The sequence below is a fragment of the Amborella trichopoda genome, chromosome 4 (assembly GCF_054954075.1).
Source record: "Amborella trichopoda isolate Santa Cruz 75 chromosome 4, AtrichopodaSantaCruz75HAP2 v2.0, whole genome shotgun sequence".
Taxonomy (NCBI): Eukaryota; Viridiplantae; Streptophyta; class Magnoliopsida; order Amborellales; family Amborellaceae; genus Amborella; species Amborella trichopoda.
In genome coordinates, this window is record NC_142339.1 from 45,077,500 (window position 1) to 45,105,305 (window position 27,806).

At 33.9% G+C, this 27,806-nt stretch overlaps 1 protein-coding gene across 1 annotated transcript; it reads right to left on the reverse strand.

Annotated features, from left to right (window-relative positions):
- Nucleotides 1-23,820: 23,820 nt before the first annotated feature.
- Nucleotides 23,821-27,199, reverse strand: LOC148782511 (alpha carbonic anhydrase 7-like). The gene is made up of 7 exons (XM_088864127.1): nt 27,019-27,199; nt 26,604-26,821; nt 25,979-26,088; nt 25,717-25,819; nt 24,694-24,861; nt 24,204-24,257; nt 23,821-24,077 (listed from the first exon to the last, which is right to left on the reverse strand). Exons 1-7 carry the CDS (start codon nt 27,191-27,193, stop codon nt 23,976-23,978), a joined length of 930 nt encoding a protein of 309 aa, XP_088720253.1. The 5' UTR covers nt 27,194-27,199; the 3' UTR covers nt 23,821-23,975.
- Between the last annotated feature and the right edge of the window lie 607 nt (nt 27,200-27,806).

The window sequence follows — 27,806 nt, forward strand, 5'->3', positions numbered from 1 at the left end:
AGGAATGAGGTGTCGAGCATTCGCAACATTGGACAACCTAAAGGCAAAGAATTAGGGATGTTAGACATCGCTAACATCGAACACACCATGGTTTTAAGGTTCCGACATTTTCCTTTGGGAGTGTTGGACAGGGTACAAATCTAGGAAAAAAAAAGGGTGCGCTGATGTGGGTGGTGGTCTTACATTTTTCAAATGATAATGATATGTTATCAATAAGTTCACAATGTGTAGTTTCTAGGTACAAGAGCCTTTGACAATAATTAAGTGTTTTAGAAACTGGATTAGTGGGATACAACCGATCACCCGTTTGTTCTGAGTAAGGTATCCAAGACTTATTTTGTATTATGAATAATAAAAAGGCAAAAAAGGAACGAGGGAGAATATGTGGGAAGCGGGCAAGACTAGGGTAATCACACTCCCTTATTCCAATCTTGCTTGGGTGATTTTGACAGGAAAGTTCTTTTGTGAGTTGGGGATGCATACATCCCCGGACTATAGCACGTCAACCAAAATAGACAATGCAAAAAAAAAAAAATTAATATATTTTGGAAGTTTAAAATTTTATTTTCTCATTTTCATTTTCATTTTCAAGATCACCCTAGGGTAGAACATGGATGTCTGAAAGTTTGAGTTGATGGAACCCGTCTTTCTTAAGAGTGGAGATGCCTTCATCTTTTTTTTTTAAAAAAAAAAAAAAATTATTATGATTAATCTTGAAATGACAAGGACTGTTTGGAGATTCTTATATCTAATTTTATTTAACAATCATTATATGAATATTTTGTTAATGAGTCAGGTCTTTGAGTTGTCAATTAATAATAATATGGAAAGCTGAACTAGCGAGTAATCTCCCCTTAAAATATAGGGGCCAGCGACCCAGATTAGAAACCAAATGTTTACTAAAACAATATGAGTCCCTAAATTGAAGTTGACTGTGCATAGAAAGCCCATCCAATTAGGAATTACGATTGATAAAATATATTGAAATATGGAAAAAATTGTGTTTCTATGTGAGCTCTCCTCTCTTTGTGCGTAGAGAAAGGTACTGTAGTCAATCTAGAAATTCACAATGAGTTACATTCTATGGAATAAGGCTTCATAACCAACTAAACTTAACGACCAAGAGATAAGATATGGAGATTGTCAAATTAATTTTTTCAAAATATGTGAAGTGTTGACAAATAAATTGTGTTTTGTGTAGGGCAATTTTAGTAGTCGAGATGGACCTCACCATTTCAGAAAGTGTGGCATCTAGCACATGGTCAGAGTATAACAACATGGTGGATATTGTAGAGGTTGTCACAAGGTTTGTTAAGGAGCACAATCACAATCTTGTATCTCCAAGGAAAGCTCGACTCATCAGTTCTCACCGAACAATATTGGATGTGACAAAGTTAATGATAAACTCCTTGAGCTCTGCTTTGGTAAAATCTCATAATATCTATGATATCTTATTAGAGCAGGTTGGAGGGATTGGTAATTTCCCTTGCTCCCAAAAAGACATCGAAAACCAATTACGAAACAAGAGAAGACACTTCAAAGGGGAAGATGACAATCGTGCAATGGAATGGTTAATCGATATGAAGAGATCATATCCATCTTTTTTCTACAGTCAAATTAGATGAAGAAGATTACATCGTCAGCCTACTATAGGTAGATGCCATGTCAAGGGTGTTCTACCATCACTTCTCGGATGTGGTCACCTTTGATACTATAGTTTCATCTTGGAAAAAGTTTATATGAGATTTCAACCACATATTATAGACGTGAGGCGAACCTAAAAAACCCATCCAAAAAAGTTGTTCAACTCTGAAAAACTCACCAATAAATCATGTCAACTTTGAGATGTTGGATATGAATACGGGCTCCAAGTCGTGAAAATAGTACATCTTGTGAGCACCTAATCTAGATCACCTGTTTATTTCATAAGGCTCTTTGATATACACTACATTCCCAACAATTGAAAGCCTGCTATTGAAGATTGGACCACTTACATGGCCAATCTGCATATTGTAATTTTCTGACCTACAAATGTTCTACAACTACAGCATGAACCATTTTCTTACTTTCAACTATAACATTAAACGTAATAGGAGAATGAGTTGAATTCCACAATAGAAATAATTACATTAGTAAAAAAGGAACACAAAAATACTATAACATATTTTGAATAAGGACTACAAATATAAAAAACATGAGCGCAGGCAAGCACACATTTATTATACACAAGAAATACAATAATTGTTGCAAATGCCCAAGGGGCACAAAGTAAAAATTGTTGTAGACGCCCTATGGCACCGAGTACCGTATCATGGCCAATACTTGTTTCTTGATTGACCATGACACGTCCTTGTGATTCATGCATTGGATTCCACTGTTGTGTATTGCGATGCCTTAAATTGACATTTTGCACAGTGGTAACATATTCATCACACCATCGGAAGAACCCACATAATAGAAACTTATAGTACATCCTATTTGGGTTAATAGGGCTTGTCGATGCTTTCGTAGCACAATCTAAACTGTCTTTAGGGCAATGTCGAGGTGTATATCCTCGATTACTTGTACAATTTGCAAATGCAAAGCTAAATATGAAAATATTTATTGACTTCACTATATGTATATCGTTGTGTATAGCAAATGCAAGGTTAAAGATAATGAAGGGACCAATAACACATGCGGTGAAATATTAGAAGCCAAAAATGAAATTTAAAATTTTAACAAGAAGCCCTATTTCGTCATTCACAATCATTCACCTTCAAATCTCAAACTACAAAACTTGACCTTTGTTCCAAAATGATGATAATGCCAAAGGATGTACAACGTATTATTTATCAACATACATACTGAAATTTCCTTGGAAGAAAAATACAGATCTACCTTTCAACTTTAGTCCAAAAGAATGGTATCAAATAATAGTGACCCATGAGTAGTCGTATTTATCTTTCTTTTGATTGATAATCTTTTAAATGGAGTTATTTTTACCACACATTTGAACCTCCTCTTATAAAAGTTCGGATGCACCCAAGATGAGAGAGATAGAGAGAACAAATGTAGATGGAGATTTTGCAGAGATAGAGCTGTGATGGCAAAGCAAAAGCAAATGTTGGAATCGTTTGCAGGTAGTTTGGAGAGAGAGAATGGTGAGGAAATATAGGTAAATAAATCATATTAAATGTACAAGGCGAAGAAATAATTAAATTCATAAAAATTTCAACCTAAATCCCCAATATTTGCTAAAGGTGTACTTGATTTTGGGCATCACAATCAAAATAATCGGAAAAAAATGCATAGTAAATGTACAAGATGGAGAAAAAAATAAATCCATAAGAATATAAACCTAAACCCCAAATATTTGTTATTGGTGTTTCTCATTTTGGGCTTTACAATCGAATTAATCGAAATAAGATAATACAAAATATACAAGACGAAGAAAAAGTTAAATCTATAGGAATTTAAACCTAAATCCTCAATATTTGCTGAATTAATTGAAATAAGATCATACAAAATGTACAAGATAAAGAAAATATTAAATCCATCAGAATTTAAACATAAATCCCCAATATTTGCTGAATTAATCAAAATTAGATCATACAAAATGTACATGAAGAGGAAAAATAAATAAATCCATAAAAATGTAAACCTAAATCCCCAATTTTTGTTGAATTAATCGAAGTCAGATCATACAAAATGTACAAGACGAAGAAAAAAATAAATCTATGAGAATTTAAACCTAAATCCCCAATAGTAGCTACTGGTTTACCTGATTTTGGGCTTCACAATTGAAATAATCGAAATCAGATCATATAAAATGTACAAGGAACACCAAAAAACTATCATATTTAGATCCATAATAATTTAAACCTAAAATCCCCAATATTTGATCATGAAAAATGTACAAGACAGATAAAATTAAATCCATGAGAATTTAAACCTAAATCCCCAATTTTTGCTGAATAAATCGAAGACAGAGCATACAAAATGTACAAGATGAAGAAAAAAATAAGTCCATGAGTATTTAAACCTAAATCCCAAATATTGGCTACTGGTGTACCTGATTATGGGCTTCACAATCGAATTAATCGAAATCAGATTATACAAAATGTTCAAGGAACACACAAAACCTATCACCTTTAAATCCATAAGAATTTAAACCCAAAATCCCCAATATTTGATCATAGAAAATGTACAAGACGAAGAAAAAAGTAAATCCACAAGAATTTAAACCTAAATCCCCAATATTTGTTGAATTAATCGAAATCAGATCATACAAAATGTACAAGACAAAAAAATAAATAAATCCAGAAGAATTTAAACCTAAATCCCCAATTTTTGCTGAATTAATTGAATTCAGATGATACAAAATGTACAGAATGAAGAAAATAATAAATCCATGTGATGCGCAATGGCCCAGCTTGAATCTGGGCCGATCTGACGGTTACGACCTCATTTCGTGTTTGAATTTTATTTTATTTTTTTGCAAATCCAAATCACTTGAAATTTTTGATGTGCCTTCTTAAAAATAGGTGAATCTAATAAAAATATCAAAAAAAAATATTTTACATGAAATAAAGTGACCAAAATACCCATGAAGTTTTGGGGGTATTTTAGTTAATTTATTATTTGTGAACTTTTTTTGTGATATTTTTATAAGGTGAGCCTTGATGAGAAGAACACATGTAAAAAATTTCAAGTGATTTAGAGTTTTAGAAAAAAAATTAAAATTCAAACACAAAATGAGGTCATGGCCATCTCGAGACCATCAGATCGGCCCAGATTCAATCCGTTCCATCGGGCTTATTCTTACAGGTACACCCCTTGACGTACCGTAGCATATATATATATATATATATATATATATATATATATATCTAAATGGCTCCACTGGACCGTCAGATATTGTAGTTCGTATACGAGAAAAGTGATCTGCTAATCCGGTTACCCTTTCTTTTGTTGTAAACACCTTCTCTCTCTCTTGAGGGCCTGCTTCTTTGTCGAACCCTGCTCGCTCCTCTCACATGAGTTCGAGTGTTGAAGTGCTCACAAGGTTTGATCGAGTAGACTGCCAGAATGGGCAGGAAGGTGGGTTGCTGGCCTTATCCTCTTCATTTGATCTCTCTCTCTCTCTAATATAAAAATGATGTCGTTCTCTTAAAGTTTTTTTAGGGCTTGGGTCCTCCGTAAAATAAATCTGGCGTCGTTCACTCAAGGTTTTTTTTTGGATTTGGAAGTAAAGTATGTGAATGGCCTGAGGTATTTGGGATTGAAGATTTGGGGTAGAGAGATGTAAAGGATATGTGAGATATCCTCTCAATCTGATGAACTCTCTCTATTTAGGATAACTAGATTAGTATCTGTAACTAGCTTGATGATCTCTCTTACTTCCTCCTCCTTTGAATTTCTCACTAGACCATTAATTAAAACGCCCAAAGCCGCCAAATCAAGAGCCTTGTTCTTGTTAATATGGTCCTTGAACCGTTCATGTGCAAAACCTAATCATCTATTTCATAGGGAAAATGGAGAAAAAACATGAATGAGAAATCTATATGGGAACCACCCTTTTTCGCCATCTCTTCAATTTCTCTATTTTTACAGTAACAAATCAGCAGCAAATTAATTAATGACATTGGCCGTTTTCCTCCATCCCTTGCATCTTTGCATGCACTTAAAGAGCATTGAAGTAATCTACAGGACGATAGATTCCATATTCATCCTGCTAGTAAGTGGTTTGCTCCACCATTTTAGCTCGACCATAAGAGATAATAAGGCTATGTTAGAACTTCTGTGATTTGATATAAGGATTTTTCCTCTTGTTTTTATTAAGATTCGATTTCAGATAAACATCGGGCTTTGGTAAGCTACCTAATCAATAGATCCATCTAATACCGATCCCTAACTACGCTTGCTAGCTCAAGAGTTGAGTTAAAGATCTCAATGATTTGATTAGGGCTACTCAAAGGGCGAAGCTTCGATTTTGCCGAGTTGATCAACAATGGGTTTTTGAGGCATTTTCAATAAGAAAGCAATCATGGGAATGCATTGCTCAATGTTTTCTATGTTGTTAACCCTAGGAGCTGTTGGAGTTGTTGAGTGAAATGGGGGCAGAAAGTGCTACAATTTCAAAAAATTAGATCTCAAAATCTTTTTGTTTTCGGGCATGTAGGAGGGTTTTCTCAAAACGATATTTGCCCCCTTTCAATATAGTATTTGATCTGGATAAGGAGAGCAATTGGTACTCGAGATACATGAAAACATACATGTATTTTTAAATGTTTCTAAAGTCTATGCACCTGAACTTGGAACCCATATAATAGACACCAGAATCTTGATAGTTTAGAGAGAGAAATAGACAAAATCAAGTAAAGAGAGAGAGTTTAGCCCAGTGGTTTCCTTGCTGGAATTGAAGAGACGATATGTTGTTAAGATGCTCAATAGTTGTTCTAAGTATCTTTCTCGTATGGGATACTTTCTATATAGAGCTATAAGGTGGATGCTCATTAATGAGCATCCACCTTAATGAGTATCTTTCTATATAGAGCTATAAGGTGGATGCTCATTAATTGTAGTGGTGGTTACATGTATACCAATAGCTACATGTTACATGCAGCCCCTTAACTCACTTTTTGTGATGGTTACATGTACCATCAACGACTATAAGTTACATGCACTTTAACTCTCTTGGTTGGATTTTTTTGTTCTTTGTATTTTGTTGCTAGGCTTTCAAGAACTTCACAATTGTGGTGACATATTTCTTATTTGTACTTGCAATATGTCCATGATTCTAAATATTGGATGACTTATTGAATTTTATTTGCAAATACAACGATGTTGTTTTTTTTTTTCGCATTAACTTGGTGTACCTCAATCTATAATTACAAGGAGTGAGAAACTAGACTAATTATATGATTAGAGAGAGAGAGTAATGTAAGGGAGAAAGAGAGATTGAGAAATAAGAAATTATAACTGCAAAATATAGAAAGACAAAGCGAGAGACGAGAACAATATCTATAGGGAGATAGACAATGAGAGAGGAACGAGAGATAAGAAATTCTAACGGCACGATGGAGAGAGAGACGAATTCTTACAAAATCTTAAAAAAAAATATCCAATGGTTTTTTCCTAAAATAGTCCAAAAACGTTATTGTTATTCTTTTAGAACCTAAATGTTTTCTCGATTGCTAATAACTTCGAACATGCAAGTATAGACGCTGGCAATGAGCCGGTTAGTCCAGCTCGACTGGGCCTCCAAGCCCTAAAACCATAGCACCTTAGATTCAAAATGGGGCTAGAGCGCCGAGCCAGTCAAAGGTTAAGTTTGTGACTTGGCTGGCCCGGTTTGGGGCAGCCCCACCCTTTTTTTATTTAGTTTTTCTTTTATTCATTTTTATTGTAATTTTATTTTGCGTGGCATACCTGGCCAAGACAAGGCCAATGCCAAGCTTGGACCAAGCCCCTACGGCTTTGTTAGGGCTTGGCCAACCGGCCGCTTGGGGACTAGGGATGGCCCCTAGGTCCAGGGTCGCCCACTGCCCATTGCCACTCTGATCCAAGTACATCTAATGGTCAAAATTGATTGCAACCACCTTATACCAAAAGTTAAAGGAAAAGGTTTATACTCACCCCTAAAAAATAAAATTAAGATGGACCTCAAAAATTCACTGGAAGATTTTGTTTCGTTGCCAAAAAATCCTCAAATGGGTCATCCCGACCTCAAGATGTACGGACATGAAAAAATATATATTCAAGTATTGAAATAGTGCATCTTGTAATGCATTATGTGTACCACTAATTTTCAAGATTATGGTTTTATAGATATGCTTGATCTACACAATTTTTGAAGTTTTAAATGTCATAAGTAGATATGAAAATAAATTTTTAGGCAATCACAATGATTCCTAGTATTCAAACAACATTTTTTGATACTACTTGAAGGTGCGACTTAGTTTGATTGTTTAGGTTTTCAGCCTTACAAAAACCGCACCCTTAAATGATTATGGCCATGTAGTATTAAACTTGTGCTAAGGTACGGGTTTGAATATCGTGCTCACCTATAGTACGGAATACATAAAATAAAGGGACAATTATAAGTAACCCTAAGACTAGACTTTCTATGCTTACCCCCAACCAATCTTTTTGTCTCACTTCCAAAATATACTTTTTTAGCAAATATCCCCCAACCCAAAAAAAATAAAGAAGTCTAAACTACCCTCTTTTATTTTTACCCCGTCCTTTCTTTCCTCTTTCCCACGAAAAGGCGGTCCGGCATAATCTTAGGGCGGTCCGGCAGTATAATGTCGGTCCGAAAAATAAGAGTGGCGGTCGAACAGTACAAGTGGCAGTCTGGCATTGAGAAAGAACGGTCTTGCAATAGGCCCATGCGATCTGGCACTATCAAAGGGCGGTCCATCAATAGCCCTATGCAGTCCAGCAACAGGCCCATGCGGTCCAGCAACCGGTCGAATGTGCGGTCCGGCAATGTCAAAGAGTGGTCCAGCACTTTTTTAGTTTAACGGGGTCCGGAAATGTCAAAGAGCGGTCTGCCAGCCCATGTGAGCCCACATGAATGTCCGGCCAAAATTAAATTTTTATGTACGAAAAATGGTGTTTTCATAAAAAAATATACCTCTTTTTACTTGGGGAATATTTACTAGAAAAGTGTATTTTAAGGAAAAAAGTGAGAAAAAAAATTTGGTTGGAGGTAGATCTCATAGAAAGTCTAGTCTGGGGGGCTTTTATTAATTTTCCCAAAAATAAACACCCATTCCACATTATTAAATTATTTTGGATTTTCACCAAATTAGTGAAAAGTATTAAACGCGGGTGTTTAACCATATTTATCTAATTGGAGAAAAGTATCAAACACGTGCTTCTGTCGAAGGTTGAGGGGGATGATGATTCCCTCGTGTATTATACCTATTTTTCTCTTGGGCACGTGTACTATGATCCCATAGGACCAACCTATCCATTTGCTCCCTCAGGTAAAATATATGCTTGGATAATTTTTCTGACATGAAAATTTGGAATTCTCTTAAAAATCAACAGTTGATTTTTTTGAAAAAGAAAATTGGAGTTTGAGCTATTAAATACTTAGATTTTGGTGTCATGGAACAATGTAGGTTCAATTTTGGGAAGTTATTTTTTGTCTTGCTCATACATTGTTTGTTAGAACTCTCTCTCTCCCTCGTCCTCTTCTTGGAGTTGATCTCTAAGTCCTCCTAGAGGATAAATTCCCAAAGATTTGGGGTCCTAATGATACCCCTAGCTTACTTTTTGTTGAAGAGAGTGAAGGAAAATTGTTTCATGCAGGTTGGACCGCATTTCTATATATGTGGTCCACATATTATAAAGCATCCATCTTAAAAACAGATGCAAGTAGGTGTTCCACCTAAAAACAATGGAAACTAATGGTTCGAATGTTTTTTTACTAGAATTATTATTTCTAGTTTTTAAAATTTATTTATTTATTTATTCATATTCATGATCTCTATGTTAGAGATTACATGTCCTTAAAAATTAAGTCTTAAAATCCATCTCAAAAATAAATTCCTTAAGAGGCCCGCATTTCTACATATGCGTGCTTGGCCGCATAGAAACCGGGTCCGAGAGTGAATGGGATGTAAGCTCTTTCAGGAGCGCAAAATCATTTGGCTTTTCTTTTTGCAAGGCTTGACCATTGTACCTAATGCTAATGCACGTGTAACATTGTAATATTTTAGAAATAATGAACGAAAGGCAATGAATCCACTTTAGTAGTTTGCTTACGAAATGCAAACGTACTCACAAAGTTTATTGTTACTCGAGCAAAGAGACATGGAGTGTTTAGACTTATTCGAAATAGAAACTTTCAATGTAACTCTTTTCCACACAAGTTTGTTAGGACTTAGGAATGGAGATTAACATGCAAAACCAGAACGAGTACAAAGATTTCCTTGTGTTTTTTCCTTTTTTTATGGATTTTTGATAGAAGGGCTTTTCTAGAAACAATACGTGTTTGAAATAGTAGAAAATATCGCCATGTTGTAATGAAAAAATCACCCAATGAACCTTCTCTAATTCTTAATTAATCTCCATAGAAAACTTTGGTGGCTTGTCATACTTTTTCCGGTTACCGTGTGGCTAAAGTCACCTCGTACTCTACAACCTCTCCTCTTTATAAATAAGAAAGAGATCAACTGTAACCTCACTGTAAGCTTTCGTGAAAACAATAAGCTTTTGTGTTAGACAGATGAATATGAAGCTCTCTTCTTCCTTCATAATTCTCCTTTTCTTTTATCCTTTCCTGGTCTCCTGCGATGATCATGGTAATCAATCGCATGGTTTTATTACTTAGTGGAATATCCATTAAAGCCCTCCATATTCTTGGTTGTGATTCTCTTATAGCCCTTGTTGATTTGCCATTGCTTCACACCCTCTTCCACTATATATTTTGGCTAATTTCTAATCTCAAAACCACGAAGTAGTTTCCCTTTTATTTTTTTTATTTTTTTCTATTTTTTTGACAAATGGAAATGTCTACAAAGTTCTCTTGTAGTTTTCTCTGATGCATTAATTTACAAAATTAGTCAAGGAACCACTGATCCCCTGAAAATGATTCTTACAAGTCAATATTCAAGATGATCATATTATTCGAATGCCCACTAGAAAAAATCTCTCCTGTCTCTCTCCCTCTCTGTGTGGGGGTTTTTTTTTTTTATTTTATTTTTTTGCTTCTTTTAAATGAGTTGAAAAGAACAACAAAAACCACAACAGTTTCTTCAGTATATTTCGATCTCAGTTCACCCTCCTATGCGATAAGATAATATTCATTTATTATTTTGCATCATTTTCTTCTTCTTTTCTGGTTTATTTTCATTGTGTACTTTCTTTTTCTCAATGCTTCGCTAGAAATGCAAAGTCAAAATGATGTGGTTTGATGATTTTGCAGTTGAGAAAGCTGAGTTCAGCTATGTGGAAGGTAGCAGGAATGGACCGGAAAATTGGGGCAGGCTCCGCTCTAAATGGGTGGCATGCTCCAAGGGCGCCATGCAATCACCCATTGATATCATTCATGGAAATGCCATATACGACCATAGCTTATAGAGCCTAAAGGCTCGATATGAGCCTGCACAGGCCAAACTTCCTAACTCTGGCCATGGCATTGGGGTGTGAGAATCCAAAATATGATTGAGATGATCCGCTATCTTGGTTTTCATTAGTGAGGGGCAAATGTTGACTTGAAACAATGTTTTTTACAACCTGGAAAATGAAGGTCTTTTACTTATTGCTCGCCTTTTCTTTGGGGTAAATACAATGGGGAATATAGGCCTCTACAAGGTTTTTTAAAATCCGTAGTAGTTTTTGAAGTTATCAGCGAGAATAGAAGCTACAACGTACTATTAAGAGATAGGGGATGCTACCATCACGACCCTAACCCCTTTTCCCAAAAGGTAAGTCAGTGGGGATTTAGGCCCCTACTATTTCATAAGAATAGAGTCAGAGACTTCATCATGGGGCTTGACAGTAGTACCGCCAAAGCCCCATCCCATTCTCAAATTTGTTGTTGTTGACCTTTTCATCAAAACTTTTGGACGCATCGGTTGGCCAGGTTTCTTTATTTACTTCCCCCTTTTTTACCCAAATCCATATCCAATGTATTAACCCAAGTACGCATCAGCACACCCACAAGTGCCTCACCTTGGGTGAGAATAATTGATTAAAACATAAAAAATTCAAGATTTAGCCAAATTCACAAGATTTTTTCATCCTTTTCATTACAATTAATTAAAATCAACTTCCCATACATCAAGATTTTTTCATCCTTTTCATTACATGTAATTAAAATCATTTTCCCCTACATCAAGATTTTTTTATCCTTTTCATTACATGTAATTAAAATCATTTTCATGGATATTCATAGAGTTTCCATGTTTTGGTTGCTGACAATAGTTGGGATGGGAGAAAGGCAGTGCTGGTGGGATACACATCAATGGAACCCAATTCGTACTTGGGGAGTTTCACTGGCATTCTCCATATGAACATAGTTTAGATGGTTACTGGTCTGCCCTACCGCAGTTCTTCAAGTTTTGAGTTGCTTTTTGTTCGATATTTACAATTTTAATGGCACTATTGCTGAAACAACCACCACCAACCTCTTGTTTATTTAATGTCTTTAAAAGCTATGAAAGTATAGTATCGCCCTGGTTAAACTCGTGGTAATCTAACGGGAGCGGGAGCGGGAATGGCTCTGATTCCGAGTGTAGGAGCATCGAAGCGACATCTGTCCAAAGCTCCGGAGCTCGAGAAGCGAGTTCCGGTGAGGGTAAAAGTAGCGGATCAAGATCCCGTATGAACAGGGAGCGCGTTCCCAATACATCGGATCGAGGTTCCTATTTAACGGAAGCGCTTTCCATGACAAGTGGGATTGTGTTCACAATTCATTAGGATCGTGGTCTCATCAACAACAGGATTGCGCCCTCATCTAAGAATGACCGTGTTCTTATTTGGAAAGGATTGAGCTCCATTCAGGGAAGGATCGCGTTCTGTGCATGATTAGTCCACGCTCCATGGCAGAACTCCACTTTTATTAAAATTTGGCTTAAAATATTATTAATTTATTTTAAAATTTAATTTTATTTAAGAATTTTCTTTTAGGATGTTTCGGGAAAATAGGGATGGAGTTCCATAAATGTAGGGATCGTGCTCCTAAAACTCTGGGAGCGGGGATCTAATTATTCAGGAATGAGATCCTAAAATTTAAAGAACACGTTCTGTGTAGTATCATGAGCAAGCTCCATTGTGAATGGAATCGAGAATCCTAAAAATAGGAGTGAGCTCCCAAAAAATAGAGAACGAGTTCCGATCAAGATCCCAGCTACAGAGCGCCGGAGCTGGGTTCCGGAATTGGAGTGCACCCTAGTTAGGCGCTCCTGGTAACTATTATGTTTTATAACAATAGCCTCTTGTTCTTTTCATAGACTGGCAGGTAGACCTTTAATTTTCTCAATAGATGCAAAAGGGTTTCTTTGACCTCCACCATCCATTTAAATAAGTCTCTTGACATGAATTCACATGATAAGTACGTAGTAGCTGAATATTGTAGCCTTTGTCTCTAGATATGACTTGGAGATGCAAATGGTCCATTGCAGCGCAGATGGACGAATTGCCGTAGTTGCAGTGATCTATAAAGTTGGGCTGCAAGATCATTTCCTATTGAAGGTGAGGTGATTTAGATTTACTAATGCCTCTCTGGTTTCAAGTGGGCATGAAGATTTGAGTATTTGTTTATACTAATGTTTCTGTGTGTTGGTTGTTGGAAGGTGATGGATGAGATTGACGATATCGACGATGAAAAGTGATCTGAAGAGCAAGTTGGATTAGTGAACCCGGATCATGCAATAGATTTGGAGAGAGAATCATACTATTGATACTTTGGTTCCCTCACAACTCCTCCGTGCGATGAGGGAGTCACTTGGACTGTCATAAAAGAGGTAAACATACCCTAAGGAGGCTATAATTGCTTAATTGGCTTGCATCTTGCTCCAAGTGCATGTAGATAGGCCTAGCAACGGGCCATGCTGCTCAATCCGGCCAGTCCTATGCCCGGGTCAATACATGTGATCGATTAGGCCAGGATTGGTCAAGGAATTTCATAGCTCAACTCAACTTGAGTGGTGTATAGTGTGTCATGGCCAAGAAAGTCGTAGTGCCTCAGGCCAACACTGCTTTGCCCTTTGCCCAGCCTATATGTAGCAATGTGATTAAATAATTGATGAAAATCTTTCTATACTTCCCCTACTGTAGAGAAGTTATATATTTCCCATTTCTAGTGGTCCGATCTGAATAGAAGGCTGAGATGGACCTGATCACAATGTCACTTCTCTACACTGTTTTATTTTTAATTCCTTTCTACAAAATATTTTAACGTCAAATTTTGGGTGTCCACACCTCTCTTAAACTCATGCCTTGAAACATATAAAAATATATTCCCGATAAAATAAAAAAGACTAAAATATCCCTAAAAGTTTCAAGCGTATTTTTGGTTATTTTAGTTTTAAAAATCTATTCTTTTAATATTTTTTAGGTTCATTAAGATGATGACACGTACCAAATTTTATGGGGAAGTATAGAAAGCTTACCCAATAATCAAATACAACGTTAACTATTTGTAAAAGTGATTTGATAAATTCTCATGAAATAAAAAAAGTTATAAGATCTTAAACTCATCTCCACCTTTGTCCCAACTTACACTTTCGGTTAGGGCACGGGCTCCTACCTAAAGTTAAGACTTATGTGAGGGCTCCTACCTAAAGTTAAGAGTTATGTGAGGTTTCAATAGTGGAGATGAGATGGGGGCATTATTGGTGAGCTTATATGCATGAACTAAGGAGTCGTTTAATGGCAAAAGGCGAATACTTCTCATTTTTCTATATACTTGTTACAGGTGAAGACCATATCAATGGCGCAGCTGGGAAAGTTAAGGGCCGCTGTTGAAGAAGTGAGATATTTCATTTAGCTCATACCTTAATAACCAAGAAAAAAGAATTGAAAAATTCTCTAGACTGATGCTGCTTTTTTTTCTTTTTTGTAATCGACAGGAATTTGAGAAGAATGCAAGACCTATACAACCCCTGAACCAGGGACAAGCGTACATCTTCAAGAATGAGTCTTAGAAAGTGACACAAATATTATGTCGTGTTTTCTGTTATCTCGATTTTAAAATAAGTATATGGGTAGGTCTTTTAACACCCATTGATTAGGTAGGAGGCTGCAATTTATGTATGCAGTACTTTGGTTTCAAAAGGCAAGTACCATCAGATAATTATTATTTATGAATAAATTATTATATTTACAGGTTTATATAATGTAATTTCTCCTTTAATACTGCATAACAAGCCTGTGCAGTGGTGATAAAGTAGAGGAATGTATGCTAAAATAGTTTGATTTTGGACCACTCATTGAACACCTCCACAATATTTTCGTGGTTTTATGATCCAATATCCTGAGATTGCAAAAACACTCCGAAATAAAATCTTTTTGCTGAGGATATACATGCATAATATGATACATTGGGAGCACTTTTTGAGGCATACTACATTTTATTGAGTTGGGCAATCCTGTTCTAGGAAACCATTAAATCATCTCCATGTTTCTGGTTTTTATTTTATTTTTAAATTCTTTTAGGTTTTTTAGCAATCCAACTTAGGAAACGCGATAGTTGGACAAGTACCGGAATGAGTCCCTGTTTGATTTTGGGTGGGGTGTTTTGAACTAATGCCTCCCGGCAATTAATTTCATTTTTGTAGTCTTTCCTTGAAGGCTAAAATTGCACTCCATGCAAATTGTAGAAACGTGTGTCCCCTAATGTATTAACAACTTTTCCTTTTAACAAAGTGCATATAATGTAAAAATAAATTACATATTTACAGATTTAAGAGCCTGAAAAACATATAAATCTTTTTGGATCGTTGTTCATGATTACTGAAATACTAGAATATAAACAGTAGACCAAAACATACATGCCATGACCAAGCAATAAAAGAAAACAACAGTCTTCAGGGCCCCCCTTAGAGAAATAGGCAAATTTGAGTTAAAAACAATGCTCCTTAATTGACTATTCTCTGTAGCCTTTCTCTTGGAAAGTTTCCTAGCCTAGAAGGCCACAACATAAAATATTCTCACTAACATTTTCATATTTCACATTACACACATGAAGGGATAAAAGAGATTAAACAAAAAAAAAATCAAAATTTATTTTATAGAGACCATCACATAATTTTTCAAAACCCACAATATACTTTCTATGAAATAACAAGAAATTTATAGGGAAAATTACATTAAAACTATAAATATCTAATTTTCATACTAATATAAGATTATGCCCAACAGTTGGTACATAAACAGTATCTTTCAGGTCTATTACAAAACTACCATCAAGAGTTAACCTAACTACTCCTATTATCTTAATCAAGCCTTCATTATCCATCAATGAGTCTCTGATTGTTGATGGATATCTTTATTTTTCAACTGCTTCTTATATTGAAAGCAATCTCTCTTCAAATGCCAATTTTTTCTGCAAAAGAAATATTTTCTTTCCTTTTGGTCATTTTGTTTCTGAATTTGAGGAGTAGTCCCCTTTGATTAATAATTTGCATATGTCCCATAACCTTTATTTTCTAATGCTCAAAAAGTTACTTTTCTACTTGAGATAGTTTCTGCTAAATAGGCAACTTCTAGCTTATTTTGATTTAATCTTTCTTCTTCTTGAACACACATAATTCGAACGTCATTCAAATTCCACTTTCTTTATGAGTATTATAAGCAAGTTTGAACTAATCATACTGTGCATGCAAAGACGAGAATGAATTGCACCAAAAAAACCTTCTGAGATCTCCATGTCCATAGACATCGATTGATTTGTGATATCAATCATCTGCATAATATGGTCCCTCACAAAGCAATGTCTGTCATCCCTTATGGTCTGTAACTTTGTCATAAGAGTGATCACCAATGCTTTAATGGGACTTACAAATTGTTCTTCTTGCTTGCTCATGAAACTCTCAGAATTATCCTCATCAGGAATAGCACCACGTATAGTCTTACCTAGAGACCTTTTATAATCAAAAGGCTCATCCTGTTTAGTTTTTTATTTAGTAGCACTCTCATTGTTGGGTTTGGGATGTTCATCTTCAAGTAAGGTTAAATCAAGATCCAAAATGCCTAGAGTGATCTCAATCTTTTGCTTCCAATCAGAGAATTTAGATCCGTTTAGAGTTTCAATCCTGGCTAAGTATCCAGTAAGTGCAGAGGAATTTAGACCTTCCATGCTTTTAGAACAAGCTCACAAAACTGTATTTACCCATAAAACTGAGTAATTAACATTTCATTATCTTAAAATCAAGAACTTTTAGTAAATCGATGCATCATCGCAAGCCCTCCTATGGGCCGAAATTATGACACTTAAACGGTCTATTGTTAGTGAACAATCAATCCTTATGTCTTTTATAGGGCTGGTTGATCACAAACAGTATAGATAATGAAGACATTACTCATTTGAGTTTAACGTCATCTAAGTCTGCAGTACTCACACCAACCACCCTATTCCGCCAATTTGTAGGCTCCCTGATGATTCAAACCTCTCTTTTTTATTATCAAAATAAATAAATAAATAAATTATTATTAAGAATCATCAAATATTTTAATACCATCCAAGTTCTCATGATTGTTGCGGTTACACAATCACTCCAACTTATTTGGTTTAAAATAAGGATTACCCACCCTTAATTGACTAAACCAATTTAACCTGGCTTTTACTTATTTACTATAGGAAAATTTTAGTTTGCTAATGGATAAGTGATTACACAAGAAACAATAGCAGATAAATTTGCAATCCATTTTAAAACGAAAATTCACATTTTCTAAATACTGCGATACCTTCTATCAGTACAGCCAAAACACTAATTGATATCTCATAACTGAAGAAACCATATAAGAAAAACATATTTTACATAAGAATCTTTAAAACGGAAACCCAAGATAAAGTTAAAAGAGCCCAAAAGGCTAATGCTCGAGAAAAATATTAACATTTCAACACAATTGCTAGAAGCATAAACCAACCTACTACATGACGATGTTATTGTTGCATGTTCTCAACCATGGACTAGTGGTTCCCCAACACAATATGAACAATACAATAAAAAAAATTTGCGCAATCAAAACACTTTTTTTTTATTGCATCGTACGTAATCAAAAACATTTACGCTCAAAACAAGCACTATGTGTGCAATCGGAGAAAAGTTTAGAGACAGAGAGATGAAGAGGATCCCAGGAGGAAAAAAAACAGAAAGATGACAACACGTCGTTTTTTAAAAAAATTTAAAATTTTAAAGAAAGTGCACATCAAGCCAAAATAAGGAAGGAGTGAAATCTCAAATCTTTAAAGAGAGAAAGAAAGGAAAACCCTTTCCAAAACAGGAGAGATAAAACTTTAGATTTAGAAAATGCAGGGTTAAGCACGGACTTAAAATGTAAAGAATGCGGCTTGTCCGAGGCCTACAGGAGATGGTCAGAATTTGACGCCATTAAAAATTGCATATGAAAACTTATTTTCAGTGTTTATGAACAGGCCAATCATTGCTATGATACCACATATTACAAATTTACAGATTTAAAAACTTGAAAAACATGTAAATCTTTTTAGATCATTGTTCATGATTATTGAAAAACAAGAATTAAACAGTAAATCAAAACATACTTACCATGATCTAGCAATAAAAGACAATGGCTTGTCGTTCTAGTCTTCAAATAAGGAGATCAGGCTTCACCTCTTTTCTACTCCAAGCTTTCTTTTCTACTACTTCTTTAGGGAGAATGAGCAACATCACCTTATATCTTTTTCTTATTATATTTCTTTCTTTTATCCTAACCTATCATAGGTAGTTATCTTTAAGAGAGAGTGGAGGTGATGGTTATCATTAACTTTTATCTTAATATTGGATAACCAATTCACTTAAATTATGAACAATATTACCCATATATAATTATCGTTAGACTATAAATGAGAGATATTTTCTAATACATAAAAGACTATTTTGCAGAGTCCAAATCCAGAATCGCCTGCTCGGACTAGGAATGGACTGAGATTGAACTGGTTTTGGGAAGGTATGCATATATATAATCTCTCTTCTACTTTCCTTTCTCTATTTGCTTTTTTCTTTTCTCTCTCCTTCTCTCTTGCCTTCTCTTTCTTAACTGGTATGGCAGCCTGAGCCCTTTCCCAAGTGATGGGCTCAGCTGCTGTCCCTGTTTTACTCTCTTCTCTCTCTTGCCTTCTCTTTCTTGACAGAGACGGCAGCCAGAGCCCTTTTCCGAGTGGTGCGCTCAGCTGCCCTTTCCCAAGTGGTGCGCTCAGCTGCCGCCTCCGTCTTTCTCTCTCATTTTCTCCCTTCTTCTATCTTTTATCTTCTCTCATTGATTGAGACGGCAGGCCGAGCCCGTTCTCAAGTGGCGAGCTTAGCCACCGTCTCTATCACCTCTCTTCTTTCTCTTAGTCTTCTCTCACTAACTGAGACAGCAGAAGAAAAATAAAAGAAGAGATAATCATTTTGTTCTACAAAATAGTCATATAAACTTGCCTATGAGAAACAAAACTTCATTACCGAAAAACCCTACTTATAATATTTTATTTTAGCACTTGCTGCAAAACCTTGGTACTCTCTCTTTCGCTCTATTTTCACTCGCCTACTACCAAATTGAAGACGTTAACTACAGGAAACCCAAACCCAATCATAAGGCTATAATCTTTAATCAAAACGAACAGAAATAATTAATTAGTTATAATATATAATAGAATTCAGTAATAGTAATATAAGAATAAAACATAGCATAAAATGACGTTTTAATAAATTATATTACTGCTAATATAATATTATTAATATGATAATAACATATAACCATAATAATATAAATCAACCATATACTATAAATTACAATAAAATAAAATTAATGTTATAATAATAATGATAATAATAATAATAACAACCATAATAACATGATAACATTAAGCATCAAAATGATAAATTAAACCAATATATCCTTTAGAAGTTGCTTAAATAATAAAATGAAAGAATGACTTTTTATTTTTTATTTTAATGTTAGATTAAAATAAAAACAAATTCATAATATTTTAGAAGTCGCTTAAATATTAAAAATAAAAATTAAATTTTCTTAAAAAACATTTCTTTTTCTAATGTTATAATCAGAAATGAAAGCATAAAATATTGGGAAAAATAAAAATAATGGACATAATTTTGAAAACTATTTAAAAAGTCACAACTAAAAAAAATTCAAAATTCATCAAAAGCATCTCCAATGCATGAAGTGATGTACTTAAATTAAAATATTGAGAGTTAAAAGAAAATCAGGGTGGTTGTTTGAAATATTTTTAAAAATAAAAAGATAGAAACGATTATTTTTGAAATTGTAAAAATTTTATCCATAAATAAAAAATAAACAGTACAAAACCAAATAAAGGAAGGCCTAAAATATTTAGACACAAATTTACCAAGCTTAATTTAACATAAAAAAGGAGAAAAAATTTATTGCATAAAGATAAATTATTTTCTTAATGCACAAAGAATCTAATGAGAGGCTAATAAAAAATACTGACTAAATAGAAAAAACGATACATCTTAATGATTGGAAATTCTATAGGAAATCTTTACGGTTAAAGTTTAGTGTTCTTATAAATGTGCATTGAACATGATGGAAAACCCAATGAAAGGATAAAATAGCTATAGATCATTTAAATTAATAAATCTAAATTTGTAAACTCAGAAAAAATTAAAAAAATATGTTAATTACATAAATAAATTACCAAACATTTCAATTTAAAGCTAAATATAAATATAAAAAATTAGCTCAACACCTAAATTATTAGTGTCATCACCTAAACTAATAGCTCTATATGTTCTATGGACCTTAACATTATATTAAAATAAAACACGTCAGCCTATATTATAATAAAAGAGCCTATGTTAAAAAAATATGTTCTACCAAATAATTTGTTAATATATTTGTTTGCATCACATAAATTAAAAAGCAAAAGGTCAAAATGGAGTTCATTTCAAAAATATAAATTTATGTAATACATGCCAAATATCGAGAAGAAATCTATAAAAAGTCTTTCTAGTGCCAATGTTGACGAATTTTGATCTCTAAAATGGAGTAGAATACTTCTATAACAAAAATTATATATCAAAGTATAATACAAAAAAATTAGTATAAAAATAAATAATACCAAATAATGAGTAAATTGTTTTTAAAATAATATGTTTAAACAGAAACCATAAAGTCTTTACGACCTTCAATATTCATTTACAATCAAAAGAGTTAGATAATTACAATGTATTTTTTTATCAATAGACAAGAAGCCACCATAAAAAATGAAAAATAATAAATATTAGAAAAAAATTAACTATACATTGACATATTAATTTTGTGCTTCCTTTAACAAGCATCTATATGTGCTTCCTTTAACAAAATCTTTATGGCTCTAACAGTGGTGGGCACATGAGGGATTATCATATATAACTCTATCAAAAACTAACCATACCTTGTTGATTAATGCATCTTCTTTGATTGGGCCAATACATACTGTGATCATATGCTGTACCATACAAAAAAAAAGAAAAAAGTTAGCTGAATCTGTGTAAGAGATGATGGAAAACTATGACTTAGAGTTTTAACTAATAATTCCATAAGCATAAATTGATATAATCAATTGTCACGATGCAAAACATTGAGATTCTCATACCGTATCAACTCGAAGTTATGCGTGATACACATAATACTTAATGTAAAGCATACCTTATTAACTCGACGCAATGCGTAATACTCCAAATGGAAAATTTTATTAAAAAATTGGGTGAAAAATTGGTAGGTCCTATAAATTTTTTAATATCTTCTATTTCATGTCTATCTTGCAAATTAGAAAGAATATCTTCATCTATTTTATCTCTTATTGCACAACTCTTTTCTTTCGATTCTTTCTTGAATTATATTGGGATATATCTTTATACTATTTTTTTATTTATTTTCTATTTCATGTGTATCTTTCAAATTAGAAGGAATACCTTTCTATAATTTCTCTCTATCGCACAACTTCTGACCTCCTTGGATTATTCAGAGGTCTATATAGAAATCCATATACTCCTAAAATTTGTAGGTGCATAGAAATCCATGTAGGCCTCCTATTATTTGTGCGTACTCTCTCTCTCTCACATTCACATACATTTTCCTTATATATAATTAATGCAGTGTTTTAGAAACGTGGCCTCTCTCTAAAATTTAGGATTTCTCCCTATCTCTTTAGATATATACCTATAATTTAGGATCTCTCTCTAGGTACAAAAAAGAAACGTGGCCACTCTTTAAAATTTAGGATTTCTCACTACTATCTCATTAGATGTACACCTATCATTTAGAATCCCTCTCTTTAGATATACGCCTACTCGTTATTTTTGGGAGAGTATTCTCTAAATTACACAAATGAAACCGACACTCTCATATATATATATATATATATATATATATATATATATATATATATATAGGGATATTATAAACTTCACAACCCTTCAAATTACAAAGGTTCAAGATAGAGAGTTTTGTGAAAGGTGGATTTATTAATTTTGTAGTCTATTTTTTTAAAAAAGTTACTTTTATGGGGCAATTTTGTAAATATTACTACAAAACAAATGGTACTTTTGTCATCTCCATAATGGGTAAAATTGAAATTTAACTAAAGAACAATGGCATTCTACAAATAAAATTCTAGAACACTAACTTCCAAAATGCCATTGTACTTTTAAAAAATTTTCAAATTTGTCCTTGCTTAATGGTAAAGTTACCTATTTAAATAATTTTTTAATAAAAAAGTAATGCTTGTTTTGTTTAATACACCCACCACAATCCCTGCTAGCTTGAACCTTTGTATTTTGAGGGGTTGTCAACTCTAGACAAACCCATATACAAATTCTAGATTGTTAAGAGCCTAAGCTCTATATAAACGTTTCCCTAGATATATATATATATATATATATATATATATATATATATGGAATCATTTATATAGAGCTTAGGCTCTTAACAATCAAATTAGAGCCTACCTCAAAACTTTCACTATAAGAGGTTGTTTTGTTGCCCAAATATCATCAAATTGATCATCTCGACATCAAGATACATGGACATGAGAAAAGAAATGGATATTAAGTTATGGAAGTACTGCATCTAGTAATGCATTTTGGGACCTTAATTTTCAAGATTTTCATGTTTTCACATATCATCTTGATCTACACTATTTTTTAAGCTTTAAATTTTATAATTAAAGATAAAAATATATTTTAAGGCTATCATATATATATATATATATATATATATATATATATATATATATATATATATATATATATAGGCATAGTTTTTATAGAGCCAATGCTCTAAACAATCAAAGTAAAGCAAACCTTCTAGAAATGTGGTTTCAATAGGAGAAATCTTTGTGATAGCCATTTCATCTGTAAACGCCAATGGCCCGGATTGAATATGGGCTGATCTGACGATCACAGATGTCCGGTAGTGTTTGAATTTTAATTATTTTATTTTACAAATTCAAATCAGTTGAAATTTTTGCCGTTTTTTTTTTTTTTTCAAAATAGGCGAATGTACAAAAAATATCAGAAAAATATTTTACATGAAATAAATTGACCAAAATACCCCTCAAAGTTTTAGGGGTATTTTGGTTAATTTGTTTTCATGAACTATGGTTTTTATATTTTTATTAGGTGTGCCTTGATGATAAGAACACGCGCCTAAAATTTAAAATGCTTTGGATTTATAGAAAAAAAATTCAAATTCAAACACTATCGGACATTCGTGATCGTCAGATCGGCCCAAATTCAATCTAGGCTATTGGCGTTTACTGTAGGTGTACGCCATGGGTTTACACAATCTTTTTTGATATATATATATTAATTAAGTTTATCTACTATTTTTCTAAGTCCCCCTAAATCACAACTGCATAAACTCCGATTTTAATTTTTATTTACTTTTTATTTTTGTGGATTGCGACCGATTTGAACCGATCCTTTTTATTTTTATTATTGAAAGGTCAGGTGTACAATGTGGCCCACGGATCCCAACTTCTCTAACATTATGCACTTATAAATACAGTAAGTTATTTTAGACAGAAAATCACCAATCCGACCGGTTGCGAAAACTCCAAACAAGGCGAATCACTAAACACCAAGAACAGATTAAAAGATTTCTTATCGATCCTTACGACAAATATGGAAGAATTGAAGGGCACTTCTTTATATTTGCATAAAATTTAATGTGAACTGGTAATCTAGTATAATGTTTATTGTCCAAGTAACAAATAAATTACATGCCCTAAAAGAATGAACAAAAGAAATTGAAGGGTACTTCTTCAATGTTGGTATATGTTAAAGTAAAAAATGGAGAGCAGGTGAAAGACGCCTTGGAGTGTAGAGGTCAACAACTCGTTTGTTGATGGGCTGCGTTGGCCTCGCGTTCGCCTCAGCTTCCTGTAACATAATTAGACACAATTGGTACTATTTATTTAATAGGCATCATGCAAAATAAATGGATCACTAAAATAGATAAATCATGCAGTAATGTATATATATAATTATGAAAGTTGAAAGGCTTACATCATGAACCGCAGCCCTCAAGAGCCTCAGCTGCTCTCTAGAGACCGTCCTCACCTGAAATTAACATTATCAAAATTTAAATTGGAGTGATTTACTTACTAACAATAAAATTTATGTAAAATACGAAATGCTCAGCATATAGGTGAAAATTAAAGTAAGTTGGTCAACCCATATTTTGTTTTTAAAAAAAAAAAAATTGCCCTTCGATCGATCTGAATTTTCATTATTTCTTTTTTTAATTATTTAGTTGGTAGAGCTTGGGTAGTGCCCTGCTAACAAACAAACTAGTCCTTGCTTATGCTTGGCTACATTAGAGAATACCAAAAGAGGGGAGAGAGAGAGGTAGCAAGAGAGAATCAGTGTGCGAGCTTTGAACAAAGTCAGGTGGAAAGGGGCCAACACTGGGTGCAAATCCTGGTAAATCTCGATAGAGAGAGGAAATTGCAATAAAACATATTTAGGACGAAGATTTAGAGAGAGAGTCGCAAACCTTCTTGACTATATTCCATGCAACGCCTTGTGTGCATGGTGGAGTGGTAAGAGAGCCCATATATCTGTAATACTTTCTACTACCCATCTTTATGTGCCTTGGATCCACCACGCCCACTTGTGCTTCAGCATTTTTAGAATCCGCAATAGATGATATATTACCCATGAGCTGAAATGATCAAAGAACCGAATTCTTTTATTTCTTCAATCGCACACAAAATCGTCACAAATTTTGTTAGTAAAGCAATGAAGAGAGAGAAAGAAAAAGGAAAAGCATGTCGACCAACGTAGATAAATTTGGGATGGAGAAAGAGACGATGCTACATACTGTGTTTTCCAGTTATTTCTATCCCTAATTGAAAAATATTAAATTTTAAAAACGGTGCTGCTCAAGCAGATCTATAACGATTCAATCTTTAAAATAGATGGTCTAAATAATATGTTATAAAATATCATAAATAAGTTGGATTTTGAATCTAAAATTTGAAAATCTAAACTATGATTTGCATGAATCTGGAAAAAAAAAGTTAGTGGCGCGCGAATCACTTTTCCATGGAAAAGTGTTTAGGGAAGCATTGGAAAAGAGAAAGGAAGCAAAGTAAAAAGAAGAGCATTGAAGTTTGTAGGCCTATCGCAGATGGATAAGAAGCCTTAACAAAAACGGAGAGAAATCCTATTTTTAAATGGATTGTCGGCTAGAGACCATTTATTTTTTGGAAATGTATACGAGATCATTTATTTTTATTACAAGGAGGTCACAACTACTATTGATCATTAGATGTAAAATCGGGTGGTTAAGAATGAGCCACTAACTAGACACAATGTCCAAAATAAAAACTTTCAAATGTTATGACACATTTCAATCCATTAAACATTACATCCAATAGCTAGTAATGATTGTGACTTTTTTATATAAAAAATAAATAGTCTTCGGAAGGACGTCGACTTTTGCACTAATAAAGAGAAAACACTGTTAGACAATTAATTACCAAATAAAACACCGTTAGAGAGTGAGCATGATTACCTCCTTAAGAAAGGTATCAGGTCTGCCAATTTTATAGGTAATCCCAACCACCGCATTCTTCCCATCTTTGCTTTGGTGAACCAAGTGCACCTCTAAATGGTATCTTAATCAAACAACCCCCAATTTTTTCCGTCAATTGGGAAGTAAATGTGAAAAGCCCTAAAGTTTTGCAATAAGTGCGCGACAGGACAAAAAGGTCACAGAAGGAATGATGTCAAAAGGACAGAGACCCATGCATTGCATAATTGATTAATTAATTTACCTTGAACCATTGAAAGTGTGCTCGGAGGGTGAATGCCAATGACATTGCTTCAGAACATAATCCGTTTGGTTTATTTCAAGTGTTCCAGCTCCACTTTTCCCCCACTTAAGCTGCCACATCAATTTATAGTTACACACATAAACAAGTAGAGAGAAAACAATGTTTAATTAAGTTCAAACAACACAATAATGTTTAATTAAGGCTGCGGTTTCAATAAAGTTGCAACCTTAAACAATCCAATTTAGGCGTACCTCTAAATTTTATTACAACATGTAATTTTGATGTACAATTTTTTAGGATTATCTGAAAATGTATTTTCATATCTAATAATTAAATTTTAAATTTAAAAAATAGTTAAAATCATGTAGATCTATAAACATGTGAAAATCTTGAAAATGGACAGTTTAGATAATGTGTTGCAAGATGCACTATATTTGCGACTCAAAATTTCTTTTTTTTACACATTCATACATCTCGATATCAAGATGATCAATTAGAACGTCTTTTAACATTAAAACAACCTTTTTCGATAGATTTTGGAGGTGCATTGTACTTCTACAGTTGCAACCCGATATAAAGTTTTCCCCTGATTAAGTTCAAACAACACACATAGAGAGAGAGATACCATTATATCATGGCCTCTGTTCTTTAGGATTGCTTTAGCGGGCTTATATTTTCTCTGTAATCGCCCCAAATTTGGCAGAACCTCCACCCTTTCGTGAAGCAGGTCAATGGGAGACTGCATATCCCCATTGCTACAAGCCCTCCATTCGGGATAGAGCTCGCCCCAGTGCTTTGGCCCCCTTTCACTGTCTTCCAAATAATTAAATTCTCTCTCATCCTCTACCATTCATCAAACAAAAACTTCATATGAGAGAGAGAAAACATCATGTGAGAGAGGATACAAAAGTAAAAACCAGAAATAAATTAGATTTAGAAGGAAGAGAGGAACAGAAGAAATTGCAGGACGATAAAAATAGAAGGAAAACAAAAACTGCAGTATATAAAGACAGAGAGAGAAAATGGGTAGCAGAGATTACCAACTTCCTGTGAAGCCGAAGGAACGGATTGTGTTATGATGAGAAAAATAATGACAAAAGACATGAAGCAAAGGGTAGGCCTGCATAGATCCATGCCGATCCTCTCTCTACACAATGTGTCTCTCGCTCTAACTCGAACGAATTTGTAAGCATTTATAGCCTCGCCCTTGAGCATGTAATGCATATATGCCGTGCACAAAGATTTGGTCGGCGGGTTCTTCTTTCGTAGACGAGGAATTGATACCGATAAAGCAACAATAAACTATGATAGGGTTTTCAAAATCCGTACCACCCATGATGACTTCAAGGAATTCTCTATTATTGTTCTTTTATTCTTTTCTTGTGTTGGGACTGATAGGGTATATCTTTCAGGCTTTTTTTTTCTTTTAAAAAAGTAATTCAATGGGGAAAATGTGAAACCATGCCATCTAAATGTAAAAGGTGCAGTAGCGCCGAGGCTCTAAACAATTAAAGTAAAACACATTTTCAAATAGGGTCGAGAAATCTTACTCTGGTCCTTGTGCTAATACAATAGTCAATGAAGTAGAAGCTAGCGGTTTATTGGAGGGAATTAAATTGCTTTTAAATTTTGATACAGAAAAGGTTATTAAAGGGGATTCAACGAATATTATATCATTGTGTAATATAGAAGCGCGAGCTCTTTGGAGACTCTCTTCCCTTTTTCATGAAATTGGTGACGTTCTTCAGTCACTTGATGTTGAAATACTTCATTGTTACCATGAAGCAAATGCTGAAGCTGATTCTATTGCCAAGGGTGGTCCTTTTCA

What these genes read in the sequence shown, in the direction of transcription:
- LOC148782511 (XM_088864127.1), bottom strand. Translation starts at nt 27,193, where the DNA reads ATGCTCAAGGGCGAGGCTATAAATGCTTACAAATTCGTTCGAGTTAGA. An exon ending in ACAGAGGCCATGATATAATG is followed by an intron (nt 26,089 to 26,603) that starts GTATCTCTCTCT and finishes TTGATGTGGCAG; the next exon opens with CTTAAGTGGGGGAAAAGTGG. An exon ending in CTGATACCTTTCTTAAGGAG is followed by an intron (nt 24,862 to 25,716) that starts GTAATCATGCTC and finishes TGATCATTTCAG; the next exon opens with CTCATGGGTAATATATCATC.